Source organism: Carya illinoinensis, chromosome 4 (genome assembly GCF_018687715.1).
Source record: "Carya illinoinensis cultivar Pawnee chromosome 4, C.illinoinensisPawnee_v1, whole genome shotgun sequence".
NCBI lineage: Eukaryota > Viridiplantae > Streptophyta > Magnoliopsida > Fagales > Juglandaceae > Carya > Carya illinoinensis.
The window spans coordinates 15,300,460-15,320,201 of record NC_056755.1 but is presented as its reverse complement, the minus strand read 5'-3'; the positions used below and the strand labels follow the sequence as shown (position 1 = coordinate 15,320,201).

General features: G+C 34.6%; 1 protein-coding gene across 1 annotated transcript; it reads right to left on the bottom strand.

The window, feature by feature from the left end:
• Nucleotides 1-2,228: 2,228 nt before the first annotated feature.
• Nucleotides 2,229-5,261, bottom strand: LOC122306674 (probable WRKY transcription factor 31). The gene is made up of 5 exons (XM_043119137.1): nucleotides 4,679-5,261; nucleotides 4,471-4,569; nucleotides 3,777-4,361; nucleotides 3,573-3,686; nucleotides 2,229-3,303 (listed from the first exon to the last, which is right to left on the bottom strand). The coding sequence occupies exons 1-5, from the start codon at nucleotides 5,027-5,029 to the stop codon at nucleotides 2,566-2,568; spliced, it is 1,887 nt and encodes a 628-aa protein (XP_042975071.1). The 5' UTR covers nucleotides 5,030-5,261; the 3' UTR covers nucleotides 2,229-2,565.
• Between the last annotated feature and the right edge of the window lie 14,481 nt (nucleotides 5,262-19,742).

Below are 19,742 nucleotides of genomic sequence, written 5' to 3'. Positions count from 1 at the left end.
TATAATCTATAATTATATATAATATAACTATATATTATATATTAACTTATAGTAAACTAGTAATGTAAATTGTAAAATATAAAATAAGCTATAGTAACTTATATATTAACTTATAGTAAATTAGTAATGTAAATTAACTAAATAAGGTATAGTAACTTATATAGTAACTATATTATTATATACTTATAGTAAATTAGTAATGTCAATTAACTATATAAGGTATAGTTATATAATGCATTAAATATATATGATTAATGCATAAAAAATACATAGTATAGTAACTATATACTATATAAGCCCTTAATATATATAGTATATATATAACTATATATTATATATTAACTTATAGTAAACCAGTAATGTAAAATATAAAATAAGCTATAGTAACTTATATAGTAACTTATATAGTAACTTATAGTAAATTAGTAATGTAAATTAACTATATAAGGTATAGTAACTTATAGTGTAACTATATTAACTTATAGTAACTTATAATAAATTAGTAATGTAAATTAACTTATAGTAACTATATTAACTTATATTATTCATTATAATGTTTATACATTATTATTTATTACATGTTAATATATTAAAAACACATATTTTTATAAAATATGCATAATATCGGAGTCGGAGTCGGAGTGGAAATCGGAGTCGGAGTCGGATGGGAAGTCGGAGTCGGAGGATGAGTCGGAGTCGGATTCGGTGTGTCGGAGTCGGAGTCGGATCGGAGCGGAGTCGGAACGCCTCCACCTCCGACTCCGACTCCGACTCCGACTTTTCAGTGGGAAAAAACTCCGACTCCGACTCCTACTTGTCGGAGTCGGAGCGGAGCTGGAGCGAAGTCGGAGTCGGAGTCGGATTTTCGGATTTATGCTCAGCCCTAATGGCTACTATAGTTAGGAGGACATTTTTCTGGATCGGAGGACATTTTTCTAAGTTCTAACAATGCTGGCCGGCTTTCCCACTTTATAATAATGATCATCCAAAAGAGGAAATCCCGGCCCATTCTACCTGAGCAGCAGCAGGCCGGAATCCTGGTACACCTGGCCGGGCAAACTTCATGATCAATGATCATGTCAACTAATTAATAATATTGAAGTTTTTGGCCTTGGCATTTACCTCCATTAATTAATATGATCTTGGGTCTTCAGTACGTACTACTACGAGTACTAACTTCTCATTATCTTTATATATATAAATATATATATTTATATATATATTTTTCCTTATTAATTCGCATCTCTTAGTTTGATTTCTGTTAAAAACTTTGCGGTTTTCTACTCTCAGATCATCACGACTGATTATCTTACCTGCAGCGCATGAATACGAGAAAAGTTTAACCAGATGATGATGATCTGAAACTTCTATCAGCTTATAGACTTAGAAAAATGAATATCGATATATATATAAATATTGTTGCATGCATGGAACATGCAAATTTATAAGCGTACGTGTATATATATATATATATATATGCAGTGCAGTCCGTAGCTAGCTAGCTAGGGCTCGTAATTTGGATCACTTCTTTTAATTATAAGCTGCATGCATGCAAAACTGTAAATATTATTGATAATATATATAATACGTTATAATATATGGACATGTCCATTTTTCTTCTTCTTTCTTCTTGGCTCGATCGGTAGACAAATACGCTAGCTGCACTACAAGTTTTCTCATTATTTTATGTATGATTGGCCGATAAACAAGGAAGTAATTGGCCGATATACAAGGAATTTACGTATACGTCGGAAAAGAAAGGAAAAACGAAAGCATCATGAATGAATGGAAACAAATGTATCTAGTTAACCACTGTCAAGTGGAACAAAATGCCTAAAGACAAGATCAAATATGATACTAAGCGAGAAAGTCGCTCTCTCTCTTTTTCTCTCTCTCTCTCACACACGCAAACATTACTTTCTATATTCTTAACGTGTCAAACAAATCATCTTTACTAACCTCATTCAGACGGTTTTCTTGACCTCTTCTATAGACTGGTCCTATTTCTTTTTTCATTTTTCTGAGATCTATTGAATGCCAAGTGATACGTTTTTTTCCTTTCGGCGAGTGCCATATATATGATGCACGTAACTCCAAGAAGGAATGAACTCCATTGTTCTCTTCCTTTTATCTTTTCCCTTGTTCTTTTCCTCTTGGCTTTGTTTCTGTCCTAGCTAGCTTTAGAAACAAAATAATTAATTAACATACATTGACAAAAATAAAAGATGGAAGACAAAACACCCTTCGTCCCTTCCTTTGGTTTCTGGATCCGTGCAGAACAAGGAAACTACGCTGTCTACGCATACAGCTTTCTTCTATTGATATTTTAATTTTCCATTCTATTTTTTTCACTTGTATCGACATACAATTTGGAACATAGTATTCAAATAACAAAGAATATGAAATCTATGCTCAATACCCGGCAAGACCTAATTATAAAGAAAAACATTAGAACAGAAATGAACACGTATAATCTCACTGCTTTCAACCCAATGTCATTAAAGAATTCTTCCCAATAAAAGAATTCTTCCCAGTAAAAGAAAACCGAAAGAAAGTAGCCTCGCCTCAATTGCCTTGGAAACTTGAATTGCTGATATTATTGTTGCCATTGCTGTTGCTAGTAGAAGTTAAGTTGGCATTGCTGCTGGTAGTGCTTGTCAAGTTGGCATTGTTGTTACTATTGTCTTTCGTTCGAGAACTAGCACCAATAATCGAAGTGATGGCTGCTACAAGAGCTGCAGTGAAGTTCGGGTCCGCGGCAATGGCAGCAGTGGCTGCACTGAGAGAATCAGAAAGCGAGTTCTGCTGCCCCACCTGGTTCATTAATTCCAATGCGTGTGGCTGAAGGTGACCCAACTGAGAAGGGTCCATATCTTGGCCGGACATTTGAAGACCAGAGAATCTTGATTGATTGTGAAGTGCTTGACTAAATATCTGAGGCAGCAATGTGGTCTGGGCATCGGAAATGCTCTGGGCTGGGTTTGGGAATGGGATTTGGAATTGGCTTGGTGGCCTTTGGAATTCATGTAATGGGTTGGGGGATTGAGTTAAGTCTAATGTAACAGTGGGAAATGGGGCTGAGGCTGAGATGGTGGCCATGCTAGAGGAGCATGGCAGCAGTGTCCTAGTGAGAATATTTGAGTTCATTATTCCATCAGCACTAGACATAGAGCCCGACAGCAGCATTTGTGCTGCTGATGAAGTTGTCGATGCCATTGCCATGGCGTTCGGGGGTAAGGGATGGCTATGATTGCCTTCATATGTCGTTACAATGATCGTCCGATCTTCTGCACATCTCTGTACCTGTTTAAGACATGGAAAAATAACAGGTTGAAATTATTTCGATTCTTTCCCAATTTTCTTAACTCGAACGTCGAGTCTAATTTAAAACATGGAAAAAGGTGCCTAGCTGCAGCTTACTTCCCTAAAATGGAAAAAAGGGTTTGATCAAAAGCTTAGTTAGCCCCAAAAAACTAGTGCTAAATTTAGCAGGTAAGTGTATAATTCAGCAGTAATGCACCCTCAACATGTTTTTAAGTAGTAGTACTCTTATAAAAGAGAAGCGAACATACTTGTTTACGGACTGGGCAACCATTAGCCATGGTGCAGCGATAGTAAGCTCGAGGACATGGGTTTCCCTTAGCCATCTTCTGTCCATACTTCCGCCATTGGCAGCCATCAGTGATCTAACATCAACAAATTTCCAATCAATAAACTGCAAGAATTAAGATCTAGTAAACCACTTTATGACCATAAATTCATTCTTTATCACCTACCATAGGAGCCTCTGATCGAGCTCTAACCGATACCCGCGCCTTCCTCATCGTGGCGGCCTCCGTTTGATCATGAACATCTTTTGGAGGATTGAATCTAGGAACCTTATTAGAAGGACTCCATTCTTGTGAAGCTTGATCTGGGCTATGATCTCCTCTCCCAGTTTTACCACCATCTTCGTCCTTTTTGTCCTGATGAAACGCAAGCTCCTCGTTCAGATTCCCACTTTTACTCATTATAAACTCCGACGCCATGACTTCTGCCGTTTTACCTGGCGATCTTGACTGGTCCTGGCTTCTTCCTTCCATTAATGTAGACAACATCTTCTTATTATTAGCATCTCCATTAGTCTCCGGCCGAAGATCCATGAACTGCCTTGGCACTATTAATGATCCATTATTTTTGCCATCTACTTTTCCATCCACCAATATACCACTTTCTTCAGGGTTTTTGGATGTCTGAGCCTTCATAAGAGTAACGAAATGCATCCGTAGAGTATTATAATTGGTAGAAACCTGATCAACCATCGCTTTTAGACGCTGATTCTCGGTCTTCATTCGCTTAAACTCAGTTTGAAGAACAGCCAACTGAAACACAACATAGTGATACAAAATCATCAGCAACAAATTCAGGAAAACATAAATTCTAAAACATACGAGCCCATGACAGAATTGAGCAAGATTTTCGTTCCCTTACCTCACTCTTAGCTCTTTTAGCTTCCACGTTCGGTGATAGGCCATCGTCCACCATGGATTGGTCGCTACTAGTGTTGGTAGTAAGAAGATTCAAACCAGTCTATATATGTATAAAAAAGAAACATCTATTCAATCAGATTATCAGATCGGAAAACCAATATAATATGATAAAACTCATTGAGAAAACATAATATGGATCGATCCCGTACGTTTACGTTAAACTCTAACGCGGCCGGACCGTCCGAGTCTTTTCTGTCGGTATCGGTAGAGGCAGCTTTGTTGTCGCGGCCGTGTTTCTCGGCAAAGAAGTCCACCTCGTCGATAACAGTGCGTTTGTTGTCTGACGATGAAGGAGAATCTTGGCGACGAGACCAGTTAAGGTTCAGTGGGAATTGGATAGTCGGGGGAGCTGAGTTGGTGAGAGCGGCATCCATGGCACCCAGCTTCCACTTGGGTTCTCGGCCAGGATTGTCTTCAGGGAACGAGTTGATTACCATTGGCTGGTGGCAAAAGAACCCAATTGGATCTGAATCAACAGAAAGTCCACTTCCTTTGGCCATAAATCCAAGAAAATGAGAGAGAGAGAGAGAGAGAGAGAGATATACAAAGTCTTTGAATGAAACGGTGCAATGGACTCGGCAATAAAAGAGGGGGTTGAGACCTTGGAAGAAGACCAAGGAGTAGTAGTAGTTGTTAGTGTGGTGCTGGTGTTGTGTTGAATGTTGTAATATTGGTTTGTGATGGGAGAGAGAATGCCATCGCTTTTACGGCCATGCCTCGACGTCCGTGTATTCGTTCCTGCTTTCCTTAAATTCCACGAACTTCGTTTCTTTTTAATTTTGTCCATTCCACAATACAAATTACATTCTAATTTTTATGTTTATTATTTTTAAAATTAAATAATTCTTTTAAATTCTTTTTAACAATATCAGGTGAATATAGTGAGTTCAGAAATATATAGTGTCAAAAAAAAAAATGTATATTAGACACATATTACTAAATAAAAGGAGGTAAATCAGGTCGGTCAGATTGCTTTGTGTGGTCCACGGGACAGTTGGGGCCCACCTGAGGAATATTTTTTGGTTTGCTTTGTTTGGGTCAAAGTGTGGGGCTGGAGAAGATTGACGCGTTCCAAAAATTCACCTCCCCAATTGGCCCGACGCCACTCCCCCGTAGAAAAGAGGTACTACTCTGTCTGAGTCAACGGTCCTGATGGGGGGACCCTGGGCCCGCCCCGAATTGCCTTCCGGAATTCGGGACCCGCCCTTTCAAAACCTGAAATTTTGCTCTCTTTCTAATTAGCACATATTCTTTATTAAAAATTTTATATGTATTTATTTTGTATATTTTTTTTATACATTTTATTAATATAATTAGTTGTATAATTATTTTAACTAATCACATTAATAAAATATATAAAAAATATATAAAAATGATTGAATAGTTTATATGTAACAGAACTTAATTTTTATTGTTCGGATTTTTATAAAAAGAAAAAATACACAAAATAAAATCTTAAGATTTTAATGAGTAAAAAAATTTTGTATATAACATGACGAGTAATGTTAGATGTATTTATAGTTTTATTTATATTTTTACTTATAAATTTTATTTTATTATTTTTTTAAAATTCAAATTTTGAATTTAAAATCTCATAATTTTCAATATATTAATAACTGACATATGGAGAATTAAGTTTTTTTTATGATTTTTTTAAGTATATTTAATTTTCCATGACAGCATTATTGTTTATTTTCTTGCAACATTATTTTATTTGACCCTGATTTGGTCTTGAGGACTTCAGCCCCACAAGATTTTAAAATATCATTAAAAAAAAAAATTATAAGACAAACCCTATAAAAATAACTTTTTTCTTATATTTTTGTCCCAAAATGAACTAATTAATTCCTTTTTCGTTCTGCACGTCCCTCACATGAACATAATTGATCATGGTTGATAATAAGGTCATACTCATATGGATTGATTGCTTAATACGACGAGATAATAATAAATTATTGGTTTAATTTAATTTTTAAATAAAAATAATTAAAAATTATTTTATTTTTGAGTTTGTGTATAGAACACTATCCACGTCACTTAAATGCTAAGAGTTGATTTGTAAAATTCAGATTTTAAAATTTATCTTTTAAATTAAATTATAAAATATATAGTGTATAAGCATTAAGTACACAACAATTAATATGCAGGTCTATGCATAATTGATTTTTTAAAAACATAACAATTATATAATATATATATATATATGTGTGTGTGTGCGCGCGCGTGTGTGTATTCTACTGATTTTTATTTTCCGTTTCTGTCCCTCAATGTTTCTCTTATTTACTTTTGTGCCCTTGTTTGTTGATTTGTCTTCCCGAATCTGCATGGCTTTGTCTTGCATTTTTACATTTCTACCCTTGTTTGACTGCATTTGTACATTTATGCCCTTGCTTGTTGATTTTCGCTTTCCTTCTTTGTCCTCCTGTTTGCTGCTTTTGTATGTTTTTGTCCCTGTTCTGTTTTGTTTTTTACGTTTCTGCCCTTGTTTGATTTCATCGGTATGTTCTTCCGTTCTCGTTGCTAGGCTTTCATTTTTGTCGTTTCATTGAGCACGACAAAGCCATGCATATATATTTATGTTTTCTTGTATTTTGTTGTATTTTTTTCTTTATTTTTGTCATTCTCTTTGTCACTATTTCTTTCTCTATTTTCCTATTTTCCATTTCTTTCTTTTGTGTTGGTCGTATTGAGGAATCTTGAAAGTGAAGCACCAAAGAAAAGCTTTCATTCATTTTTAGGTACTTCCTATACATTCTTGTTTTTTTGCATTTTATTGTGTTTTTATTCTATCTTTTTGCCATTTTCTTGGTGGCTGTTTCTTTTTCCATTTTCTTGTTTTCCATTTCTTTTTTCTATGTTGACCGAGTTGAGAAATCTTGAAGGTGAAGCGTTAAAGTTGAATCTTAGAGGTTAAGGTTTTCAATTTTCAATTCTTACCATTAATCAAAAGAATCTCAAAGGTGAAGCGCCGAAGAGAATCTTCCTTTGTTTTCACAGTGCCATGTTGGTATGTTCCTTTTTGTTCCTATTTTTCTACTTTATACGTAATATGAATCTGACGGGTACTTTACGTATATTCTTAGGTCCAAAAGTTTTTGTGCTTTTGTTCCATTTTTCTTCTTCAATTTTCACGTTCTGTCTATCACTTTTCCCTTGTCCATTTCTCTGTTTAGCATTTATTTTTTTTCATGTTGGTTGTGTTGAAAGTGGTTGAGTATGAGGGTATTAGACATTTTCAATTTCTGTTCATTGCCTATCAATATTATGTTTTGACTTGATTCTGAATCTGTATGGAGGGTAGTTCGATTATTATTATTATTTTTAATTTCATTGTTTGCTTTATTCTTTTGAGTGTCCATAATTATTTTGAATTAAAGACTTTGGCCAAGAAAGAAAAAAACAGATTTTTTGAATGCTACTCTTCACCCACCTTATTCATTAACCGATTTCTATTCAATTCAACCAATTTCATATTTTCACATATACCAAGTTTTTATGCTACTTTACATTATCCTATTTTCAACCGCATTGTATTTACTGTTTATAAATGTTATTTTCACGATTTTTTCACACAACTAGAAAAACGTGCCTTGCACGTTACGCCATCAACTAGTGTGTGTATATATATATGTAGTGGCTAATAGAGACGGTGCATGTTCAACAATTACGGTGCTTCTCGATCAAGTGTTGTTGTAGAATATTATGCAAGGATTTCATGCAACCCTAGCTGCTTTAATTTGTCGTTTTATATAATACTGCCCCGCTTAGTACTTCTCCATTCCTGATACACATGTTGACACTACAAGAAATTTAATTTTTAGGGACGAAATTTCTTAGGGACGAAATTAATTTCGTCCCTAAAAGTACTTTTTTGAGACGAAATTTTAATTTCGTCTCAAAACATGGAAAACCTTATAAATCCGTTCGAACTAAAAAAAATTAGTTCGAACTTGAGATTCTGAGACGAATTAGGTCGTCTCCAAAAATCTATGACGTTCGAACTAATTAAATTTAATTCGAACAGAAAATTAATTAATTCGAATGCAATATTATTTGTTCGAATTAGTATTAACGTGTTCGAACGGTATTATTTAATTGAAAAGATATATTGTTAAAATTGTAAGAATACATATTTTTTCTATTAATTTTTTATCATTTCCAAAGTAAATAAAAAGTTCTATATATTATATATTATGATTTACAATGAATTAAAATATTTACAAATTCATAAATAATTAATTTTATGTAATTAATTTAAAAATATTTTAGTTAACTAAATATTAATTTAAAGATAGTGTCATTTTTTCAATTATCGTGAACACTAAGTATAATGAGAAGAAATGTGTTATTAACAATAAAGAGGCTAGCAAATACTAAAAATAAAAACTATACTGCATTAATTACATTCCAAAATGAGTTAGACGTTCTATACAATATAAAAAAGTAAAAAAATTACTAACAATATTTATTTATTATATAAATCAAAATCCTCCTGTAAAGTTTGCAACCGTCCTTCTAGGTCCTTAAGCTTCTCCATCATGGGCTGAATGAAGTCCCTCAATAAAATGTCGCGGTGGTCCGCCAATATAGCTCGTACCTCATCTGGAGTAGCCCCAGCAGGGTGTCTCTCAATAGGGGCAGCAGCAGTAGAAGCTGGATCAGTAGGCGGAGGCTGATCCTGTAGGACTGGACGAGTCTTCGACAAGTGACCCTTGCTCTTACTGAATGTGATCTTGTTAACGGGCCCCATCTGTGGCGACCTCCGCTCAGTCAAAGTCACTGCAACCCCTGAATGGAGTAAGAGGTTAGATATCAAAAGCGCAAATGGTAGACTACCTCCACCCGAATAGCGTGACTCTGTGCGAATGCGGAGGAAGAAATATAATGCCAGATCAATCGGCTCCCCCTGTGCTAACCGTAACAAAAATCTGGCCCGCTCGATCCTGAAATCAGTCTTGTGTTTTTTCGGATCAATGTTATACCCAACAATCAAATTAAGCATTCTGAAAAATGCTATACAGTCGGCCTGTCGGATCACTTTACCGCCATCATATGGAGGAGCCTCAGGGTCTCGCACTAGGTCACGAACCTGATCGTCTGTGAGACCATCATCAGGTACCTCATCACCGCTCTCGCTATCATCCGAGCTAGCATCCAGCTCTGCGGTCTGTCTATCCGGCACTGGCGATGAGGATGCGACTGTAGTGTCCTCTCCAGATGGTGCAGTCGCTGATCTCGCTGCTGCTGCTGCAGGATAGGCACCGGGCTCTCGCCGCAAATCTAGGAACTCAGCAATAACGCGAGGAGAGAATATAATACTCACTCCCCGGACTACTAAGTTATAGCATAGAGCATCACCAGGCTGCTCACCCATGGCACGGTAAAACTCACCGACCATCTCAGGATATGCTGTGCCCCTCTGTTGACAGATCGGGGTCCATCCACGATCGGTGATGATGTCATGTATGCTCCGCCCCTCCCAAGTGAGGTCACGGAAGTCACCTAAAATGATCTCCCGCTCAACTAGTATAGGCCTGACGGCCGGCTGAGAAGGAGATGCGGAGGTACTTTCTACTGTCTGGGGTCTGGAACGTTTTCTTCCGCTGCTGCTTGCCATTAGTATACTGTTGATGTATAAAAGATATATGTGATCTAATTAAAGTGAATTAGAGGAATGATGATATTGTGCTATCATGGTTGACAACTGCTTATTCGAATGGCCTTTAATTCCATTCGAATTAAATTATATTCATTCGAATGAAATTTAAATTCATTCGAATGAACATAATTTTCATTCGAATGACCTCAGATATGTCCATTCGAATTAGCCTAAAATCCATTCGAATAAAATTATATTCCATTCGAATTAACATAAATTTAATTCGAATGGACTTGACTTCAATTCGAATGAAATTTGTATTCATTCGAACGGACCTGAGCCAAACAGACATGGCTGAGTCGACTCAGAACCGAACCGACACATTCATTTTTATGAAGGAATCCAATATTTTAATCGGTAGAAATGATTTAGGAGTAAATCCCTATCATTTCTACCGATTATAGTTGTGTCATTTGCCCCCAAAACAACAAAATGCCGGATTGATTCAAAATCCGACCCCCCCAAAACTAACTAAAAAAATTATAAAAATAATTAACATTTAACCCATACCTCTTGTTCTAGGAGATTTGAGGAGTTGGTCGGAGTTGGTGGCGGCGTTGTGGCTGCTAACGGCGGAGGAAATCGAAAAGTTCGAATGAGAGGAGGCACGAAATCTCCTGGGGAAGAAACTGGTTCGCGGCTTAAATAACGTGATTTCGTTCGAACGGAAGTATAATTAGTTCGAACTAAAAGGGTATAAGTTCGAACTAGAAGGGTATAAGTTCGAATGAATTATATAATACTTCATAAAAATATATATATAAGTACAAGAGGTAAAACAATTGAGAAGTATTAGTAATAATAGTATATAATACAGAGTATACTAGTACTAATGGCCAAATTTCTCACTAGTATATATAATAATATATATTAGATAACTATATATCGATAGTATAGAGTTTTATACTAGTTACTTATATATATTGTAAGTATCTAGTATATATATATGTAATAGTATATATATTATGGATTAGATGAGTATAAAATAGTATTGTCTAAAGTATTGCATTATAAAGTAAATATAGTAAGTATATAGTAAAACATTGCATTAATTATACTAGTATAAAAAACATATTTCTAATATGTTTAGTTTGTATATTAATAATAAACCAAGTACTTGGACTATATTATAAAATATTACAGTATTATTAGTTTTCATATTTTGATGGTATCTATACTTTAATATCACTTAGTATTATACTATTAGTGATACTTAGTATTATACTTATAGTGATACTAACTTATAAGTATAACACTATTAGTGATTGTAAATAAAATATTATACTATTTTAAATACTTAATATTATAGATTGATAAGAAACTTAGTATTATGATATTAGTGACACTTAGTATTATATAGTCTATATAATTTTTACATATACACATAATAATATTGGGTGTATTATGTGTATAGTTATATATTTATCTAATTATCTGTTCGAACTAATATAATGTTAGTTCGAATAGAGATAATTCATGTTCGAACGAATTTTTTTTGTTTGGAGGGAAAATTCGCGCCAAGTTATCAGTATATGCTGGAGAATATTCCTTTTTCTGTTCGAACTGGAAAAATATTAATTCGAACGCGAAAAAATTGTGGGAAAAATTAGCGGTATTTGGACTTTCGCGTTCGAACTGATTAAAATTTAGTTCGAACTGAAATGCACATATTATTAATCCGATCATTTCACTTCATTTTTCACTCGGATTGAAGATTGAGAAAAGGAGAGAGAGCGTGGCAGAGGCTGTGAGAGAGTGTTGTGGAGAGAGAGAGCTTGAAAGCGTTGAGAGAGAAGAGATTCTTGAGAGAGAAAGGAGAAGGACAAGAGGTAAGTTGTGTTTTTTTGTATTTTTCATTTCGATTTTCGTTTACAAATATCTATAGAGTTTTTGCATTTATTTGTTGGGATAGAACAACAGTTTAATGTGTTTTATGTATATATAGGTATTGTGGATTGACTAAAGTTTGAATTGCTAGTACAAGAGGTAAGTTTTATTAGTTTTCTAAGTTTTTTAATAATCATATTTAGAGATATTCATGATGTTTTGAGTTTGTTGTATTGAAATATGGCATCATGAATGCAGAAATTGTGTTTTGTTTATCAGTTTTGTGCTCTGTTTCGTGACTGGTTTCTGGGTTGGTTTAATTCGAACGCGCTGAATACCGTTCGAATTAATTTTTATTTGTTCGAACAGAATATAACTTCACCAGCGTTCCATTCGAACTTATAGAGTGTTTGTTCGAACAGTATCACAGAATTAAATACTTATTATTTGCAGTGATAATTAAATAGCTTAATACTCCAAATATAATAATAAGATATTTAATTAAAAAATTATAATTAAATATGTGAAGATATTTGAGTACTCAAGTAATAAGATGATTAATACTTAATGTATAATTAATTATATCTAAGTACACTAATTAAATAGCTTAATACTCCAAATATAATAATAAGATATTTAATTAAAAAATTATAATTACATATTTGAACATAAGTAAGTACTCAAGTAATAAGATGATTAATACTTAATGTATAATTAATTATATCTAAGTACACTAATTAAATAGCTTAATACTCCAAATATAATAATAAGATATTTAATTAAAAAATTATAATTACATATTTGAACATAAGTAAGTACTCAAGTAATAAGATGATTAATACTTAATGTATAATTAATTATATCTAAGTACACTAATTAAATAGCTTAATACTCCAAATATAATAATAAGATATTTAATTAAAAAATTATAATTACATATTTGAACATAAGTAAGTACTCAAGTAATAAGATGATTAATACCTAATGTATAATTAATTATATCTAAGTACACTAATTAAATAGCTTAATACTCCAAATATAATAATAAGATATTTAATTAAAAAATTATAATTACATATTTGAACATAAGTAAGTACTCAAGTAATAAGATGATTAATACTTAATGTATAATTAATTATATCTAAGTACACTAATTAAATAGCTTAATACTCCAAATATAATAATAAGATATTTAATTAAAAAATTATAATTACATATTTGAACATAAGTAAGTACTCAAGTAATAAGATGATTAATACCTAATGTATAATTAATTATATCTAAGTACACTAATTAAATAGCTTAATACTCCAAATATAATAATAAGATATTTAATTAAAAAATTATAATTAAATATGTGAAGATATTTGAGTACTCAAGTATTAAATATTTCAAGGCCCATCATGTATACTTGTAATGTAATCTTCCCATGTATTCGTGACATATGCTTGTTATGTTTATTACTAAGTGTTTGGATTTTGTAGTTATTTTACATGCAGTTAAACCTTAGACCCGTTCGAGAGTTGTGGCCAAATATTCTCTTAAAGAATATTTGGGTATAACTCTTGAATTGTCCAAAGTGGACAGTTTGGGATTCTATCATCTATATGGCATATATACTTAGTTATAACTCCTGTGTTAGTCAATTTAAATTTTGGTTTAACATTTTTCTACATTCTTCGAGTATGTAGTTCATAAGTTTCTCGGCTCATGAATAGGGTCGACGACTTATCGTGACTAGCATACTTGGAGAATTGTAGGGAAATGCTGCCGAAATTTAAACTAACATACGAGTTTTAGACTGAGTATATATGCGATATAGATGATAGTCTCTCGAATGGGATAGGACCAACTACCTTAAAAGTACATGGTAATTAAACACATGTATTGTAATAGTTGAATGATAGTGTTTATCCCATGATTGTGGTTTTCCTTTATAGATGGATAAAAGTTGGATGTTGTTGGGAGATAGACTTGGTCGAGACTATATACAATATGCACAAGGGGTGAAGTCTTTCTTAGAATTTGCTTGTGGGAGTGTTGATAGTCGAGGATTTATAAGATGCCCATGCAAGAAGTGCAAAAACCTTAGTTCTTATAATATGACAGTTGTGGAGGATCATTTATTCGTAAATGGAATTGATGGTAAATATTCAGATTGGGTTTTACATGGAGAACCATTTCCCCAAGGAGTTAGATTTGGCAGTCACACCAACCAGATGGGTGAATGTAACGAGATCGACACGGAGGACATAAATGTTGATATTTCTGATGATGGTTATGATAATGGAGAAGATATGACTGAAATGTTAGGAGATCTTGGCGCTGGTATATTTGGTGCCAGGGTTGGAGAAGGAACATCTACCCAGTCATTTGGGGGAAATGAAGACTTTGGATCATTGTGGGAGGATGCACAACGAGAATTGTACGAAGGGTGTACCCGTCATAGCAAGTTGTCATTCACTGTCAGGTTGCTCCATATAAAGTCTATTTGTCATATTTCTGCAAAGGCTATCGATATGCTGCTTGAATTATTTAAAGAGGCTCTGCCAGAGGATAACGTAGTACCTCGGAATTTTTATGAAGCGAAGAAATTGAAGCGAGGGTTAGGATTTGATTATAATATCATCCATGCATGTAAGAATGATTGTGTTCTCTTCTGGAAGCAATATGCAGAATGTGAATCATGTCCGGTGTGTCTTGAGTCAAGATGGACATCAGATAAGACATTTTCCGCTTATTCCTCGACTTCAAAGATTATTTACTTCCCGGATGACTGCGAAAGATATGACTTGGCATCACACAGAAAGAGTTCAAAATGATCAATTTCTCACTCATCCTGCAGATTCCTTACAATGGAAGAAATTTGATGACGAGTATCCATGGTTTGCTGAAGAACCTCGCAATGTACGTCTTGGTTTAGCAACTGATGGGTTTAATCCATTTGGCAACATGAGCACTTCTCATAGCACTTGGCCTGTCATAGTAATGCCTTATAATTTGCCACCATGGAAGTGTATGAAGGATCCTTATTTTATGATGACTCTATTGATTCCAGGGCCAAGGTCACCAGGAAATGAAATAGATGTATATTTGCAGCCAATGATGGAAGAGTTGAAAGAGTTGTGGGAACAGGGTGTCAATACATATGATGTGGCCGCTTCGCGTGAATTCAAAATGCATGCTGCAATACTTTGGACAATTAATGATTTTCCGGCATACGGGAACTTGTCTGGGTGGAGCACAAAGGGAAAAATGGCTTGTCCTGTTTGTAACAAAGATACACAGTCTCAGTGGTTAGCGAATGGCCGGAAATTATGTTTCATGGGACACCGTCGATATCTACCTCATGATCATAGATGGCGAAACAATAGGGTAATGTTTGATGGAACGGTTGATCGTAGGTCATCACCACCAGAGTATTCTGGCAGTGATATTCTCACTCAATTGGCAGATGTCCCAGACAACAGATTTGGAAAGAATGCAAGATGCCGAAAGAGGAAAAGACAAGCAGTGGAATTGAATTGGACCAAAAAAAGTATTTTTTTTGAGTTGCCATACTGGTCTACCTTAACACTGCGTCACAATCTAGACGTAATGCACATTGAAAAAAATATATGTGAGAATATTTTGGGTACCCTGATGTCAATACAAGGAAAAACAAAAGATACAGTCAACTCTCGTAAAGATTTGAAAGAGTTGGGAATCAGATCAGAGTTGCATTTGCAAGATACTGGGTCATCAGCTTATATGCCCATTGGATGGTATACACTTTCAAGTGATGAGAGAAAGAAATTCTGTGATTAGTTTATGACAATCAAATTACCCGATGGTTATGCTTCGAACATGTCAAGATGTGTCCGACCTTATGATTGGAAGATAACTGGTCTAAAAAGTCACGACTGCCATATATTTTTACAGCGATTGTTGCCAGTTGGTGTGCGGGGAAAGCTTACTCCAGATGTTCGTACAGCTATCACAGAATTAGGGCGATTTTTCAGAAATATTTGCAGTAGAACGTGAAAGTTGATGCCTTATTAAAAATGGAAGCTGACATTGCATTGATATTGTGTAAATTGGAGAGTTTGTACCCGCCTTCATTCTTTGATGTAATGGTTCATTTGGCTGTGCATCTCCCTCGTGAGGCTTTAGTTGCTGGCCCCGTTCAGTATAGATGGATGTATCCTATTGAACGGTTTTTGGGAAAACTTAAGCGATCTGTGGGGAATAAGGCTCGTCCGGAAGGATCGATCGCAGAGTCATATATTCATAATGAGTGGCATACATTTTGTTCAATGTATTTTCGTGGGGTTGATACTAGATTTACGAGACCGGATCGAAATTATGAAGGTGGACAAATGGGAGTTTCGTCAGCATTTACCGTGTTTTCCCAGAAAGTACGTCCTATAGGTGCACAAGGGGGCTATGACCTATGTGGGCGAGAGTTTGAAAGAGCTCGATGGTATGTCTTAAATAATTGTGAAGAGATTGAACAGTATTTGAGGTTCGTGATGATCATCTAATTTGGTAGTAGTATTAAGTGCATTTCTAATAATATAGTATATATTGATACAAATTAATAATTCACATTAACATATGCAGCGAACATATACAACTACTTCGCACGAATGGTGTGACTGACGTAGAAAAAACGCATGAAGAAGAATTTGCCTCATGGTTTGAACATACGGTATTGATAGTATAAAAAATTATGCTTGAAAGTATTTTAAACTTTATTTAATTTGTAGGTGTCATCATATTTATATATGATATTGATATAAGTAGAATAAAATTTATTTATGTAGGTTGCATCGAAATATAATGAACATTCAGGTGAAATCTCACCAGAAGTATATGCTTTGGCATGTGGTCCGTCTAAGCGGGCTATCCAATATTCAGGATGTTTGGTGCGTGGATATAGATTTCACACAGCAGACAGAGAATGATATAGGAAAACTCAAAATTGTGGGGTTGTTGTCGAAGGAAGCCATGGGGATGAAAATATTGATTTTTACGGAATTGTGGAGAATATCATAGCATTAAAGTATGTGGGGGGATATATGGTCTGGTTATTTAAATGTAACTGGTGGGATGTCTCGAATCCTAGATTGGGAGTGCGTAAGGATGAATATTTTGTAAGTGTCAATACATCTCGCAAATGGTATGAGGACGACCCATTTGTTCTCGCATGCCAAGCAAATCAAGTTTTTTATTTAGATGATCCGGAGTTCGGAAATCCATGGAGAATAGTCGAGAAATTTGCGCCGAGAAATGTGTATGATTATATTCCAGAGGTAGACAAACCACATGAAGAAGTTGATAGTCCAGACCATGAAGAAGCATATCAAGAAAATGAATCAGGCATCAATCTATTTGTTGATCTCAGCCATTATGACATGGTCCCATTGCGCAGAGAAGATGTTCAACCCGAAGTAATTGAAGGTGACATGTCGGAAGAACATGAATCAACTGAAATGTCTACTGAGGATGAGAGCGATTGGTCCAGCAATACTGATACCGAATGATTTTCAAACAGATATTTGTGTAGGTAAAATTTTTATAAAAATATTTCATGTATTTTGTTCGAATAATAATATATTGTGTAATTTCAAACAGATATGCCTCCTAAACGCAAAAGAACACGTGAGCCATCCCCACCACTTAGCGAATCCCCCTGTGCTTCACCTGCCAACAATGGTGGGCCACCGTCAACAGAACCAGAACAAGGTATTTTTTCAATGTATATCTTTCAAATAAGATTAATTTAATTAAAATATATTCTAAGCCATTTGTATATATAGCTGTTGTAAACCAGCGCCGAGTTAGAGGCATTACGAGGGGTGTCTGCATAGAAAAAGTAAGGAAAGTGGGTAAAATTAAAGTTGATATATCTGATGATCACACCGGTGGCTCTGGGGATTCGGCAGCTTGGCTTGCTTCTTATGTTGGTACACTTACTCGCACGTATGCACCGATGGCTACATCATCCTGGGCTAAAGTTTCCCAAGATGTGAAAGACCACATCAAAAATCGTTGTCTGGTAATAAGTTACTTTGTATAATATTTTTACTTAAATGCGAATGTTTGAAATTATACTAATTGTTTATAATTCTTTGAAGGACGAGTTTGAACTAAATTTTGGTCGGCGGGAGGATCGACTAACGATTGAAGAACTCATGTCGAATGCATTTCGGAGGTACAAAGGTCGATGCCATGCACACTACCAGAAGTTCAGTACTACGATAGAGGCGCGTCAAAATCCATTCCAAGCAATGCCACCAAACGAATGGGAGAAAGTTTGTGATCTGTTTGAAGATCCTGCTTATCAGGTAATTTCGCTACCATCTTTTTTTTAATAATATATAATAGATGTATTAAATAAAAATTATAATTCTTTTTTTTAGAAACGGAGTACAGTGAACAAAACAAATAGATCAAATTTAACGATACACCATCACGCGGGTTCTCGATCTTTTCATCGCTTGGCAAAAAAAATGGTTAGTTCTTATTGTCTCCAATAAATCTTAATATATACACTTTTTTCGTATAAATTATGATATTAATTTTCATTTTGCAGCAAGAAGAAAATCCTACTGATTATGATCTGACCCAATTGTATGCTAAAGCACATAAAAATCGTGATGGTGTTTGGAGCAATCCTGAAGCAGAGGCAAATTATGTAAGTTTAAGTTTATTTAATTTCATTGTCTAAATATATTTTTGTTACATATACTAATTTTAATGTTTTTCTTTTTCCAGGACAAGATGATATCTCTTAAAGACACTGTTGCGGATCCATCTGATGAATCATCTGTCAACGATGCTCAAATCTTTTCTCAAGTTCTTGGATCACGTTCTGGATATTTGAGGGGCTTAGGACGTTGCGTGAAGCCATCCTCAACATCTTCATCATCTTCTAAAGCCAGATCGAATGACGACAACACTAAAAAATTAGAGGAAGCTGCACTTGAGATAGAACGATTGAGATCGAAGGAAAAAGAGTTGTTGACCCGATTAGATCAAGCAGCAGATTTAGAAGCAAGATTAGAAGAGAGGCTACAATTAAATAACCAAAAAATGTTTGAACAATTTCAATTAATGATGTCCCAAAACCCTATACCACCACCACCACCACAATCATAATTCATTTGTTTTTTTTTTAATAGCCTTTTATATTTACGATGTTTGTAAACATTTGAACAATTGATGTATATAGATTACAATTTGTATTAGTATCAATTTCATTTTGTTTGATCAATGCCGTTTGAATGGTAAATTACCATTTATGCATACATTCGAACAAAAACATATCCATTCGAACCAATAAATTCCCATTCGAACAAAAATATACCCATTCGAACTTACCGGGAAATACAATCCATGCGTTCGTTCGAACAACTAAATACTCGTTCGAATAAATTCATTTCTAAAAGTCCGTTCGAACAGAAGATTTCTGTAAATAGATTATTTGTTCGAACAGTTAATATTTTTCTTCGAACAAACTTGGTCAGATATGGTTATTGGTTCGAATTAACATTTCATGTTGTTCGAACAAAAATATTTCCGTTCGAACTAGATTCTGAGACGACATTCTTTTGTCTCAGAAAAAATTTCCCGTTCGAACGGTTTCGACCGGTTCCGCCCAATTTCGTCCCTAAAAATACTTTTCGGAGACGAAAATCAATTTTCGTCTCCGAAAACTTTCTGAGACAGCCTTTTTGAGACAA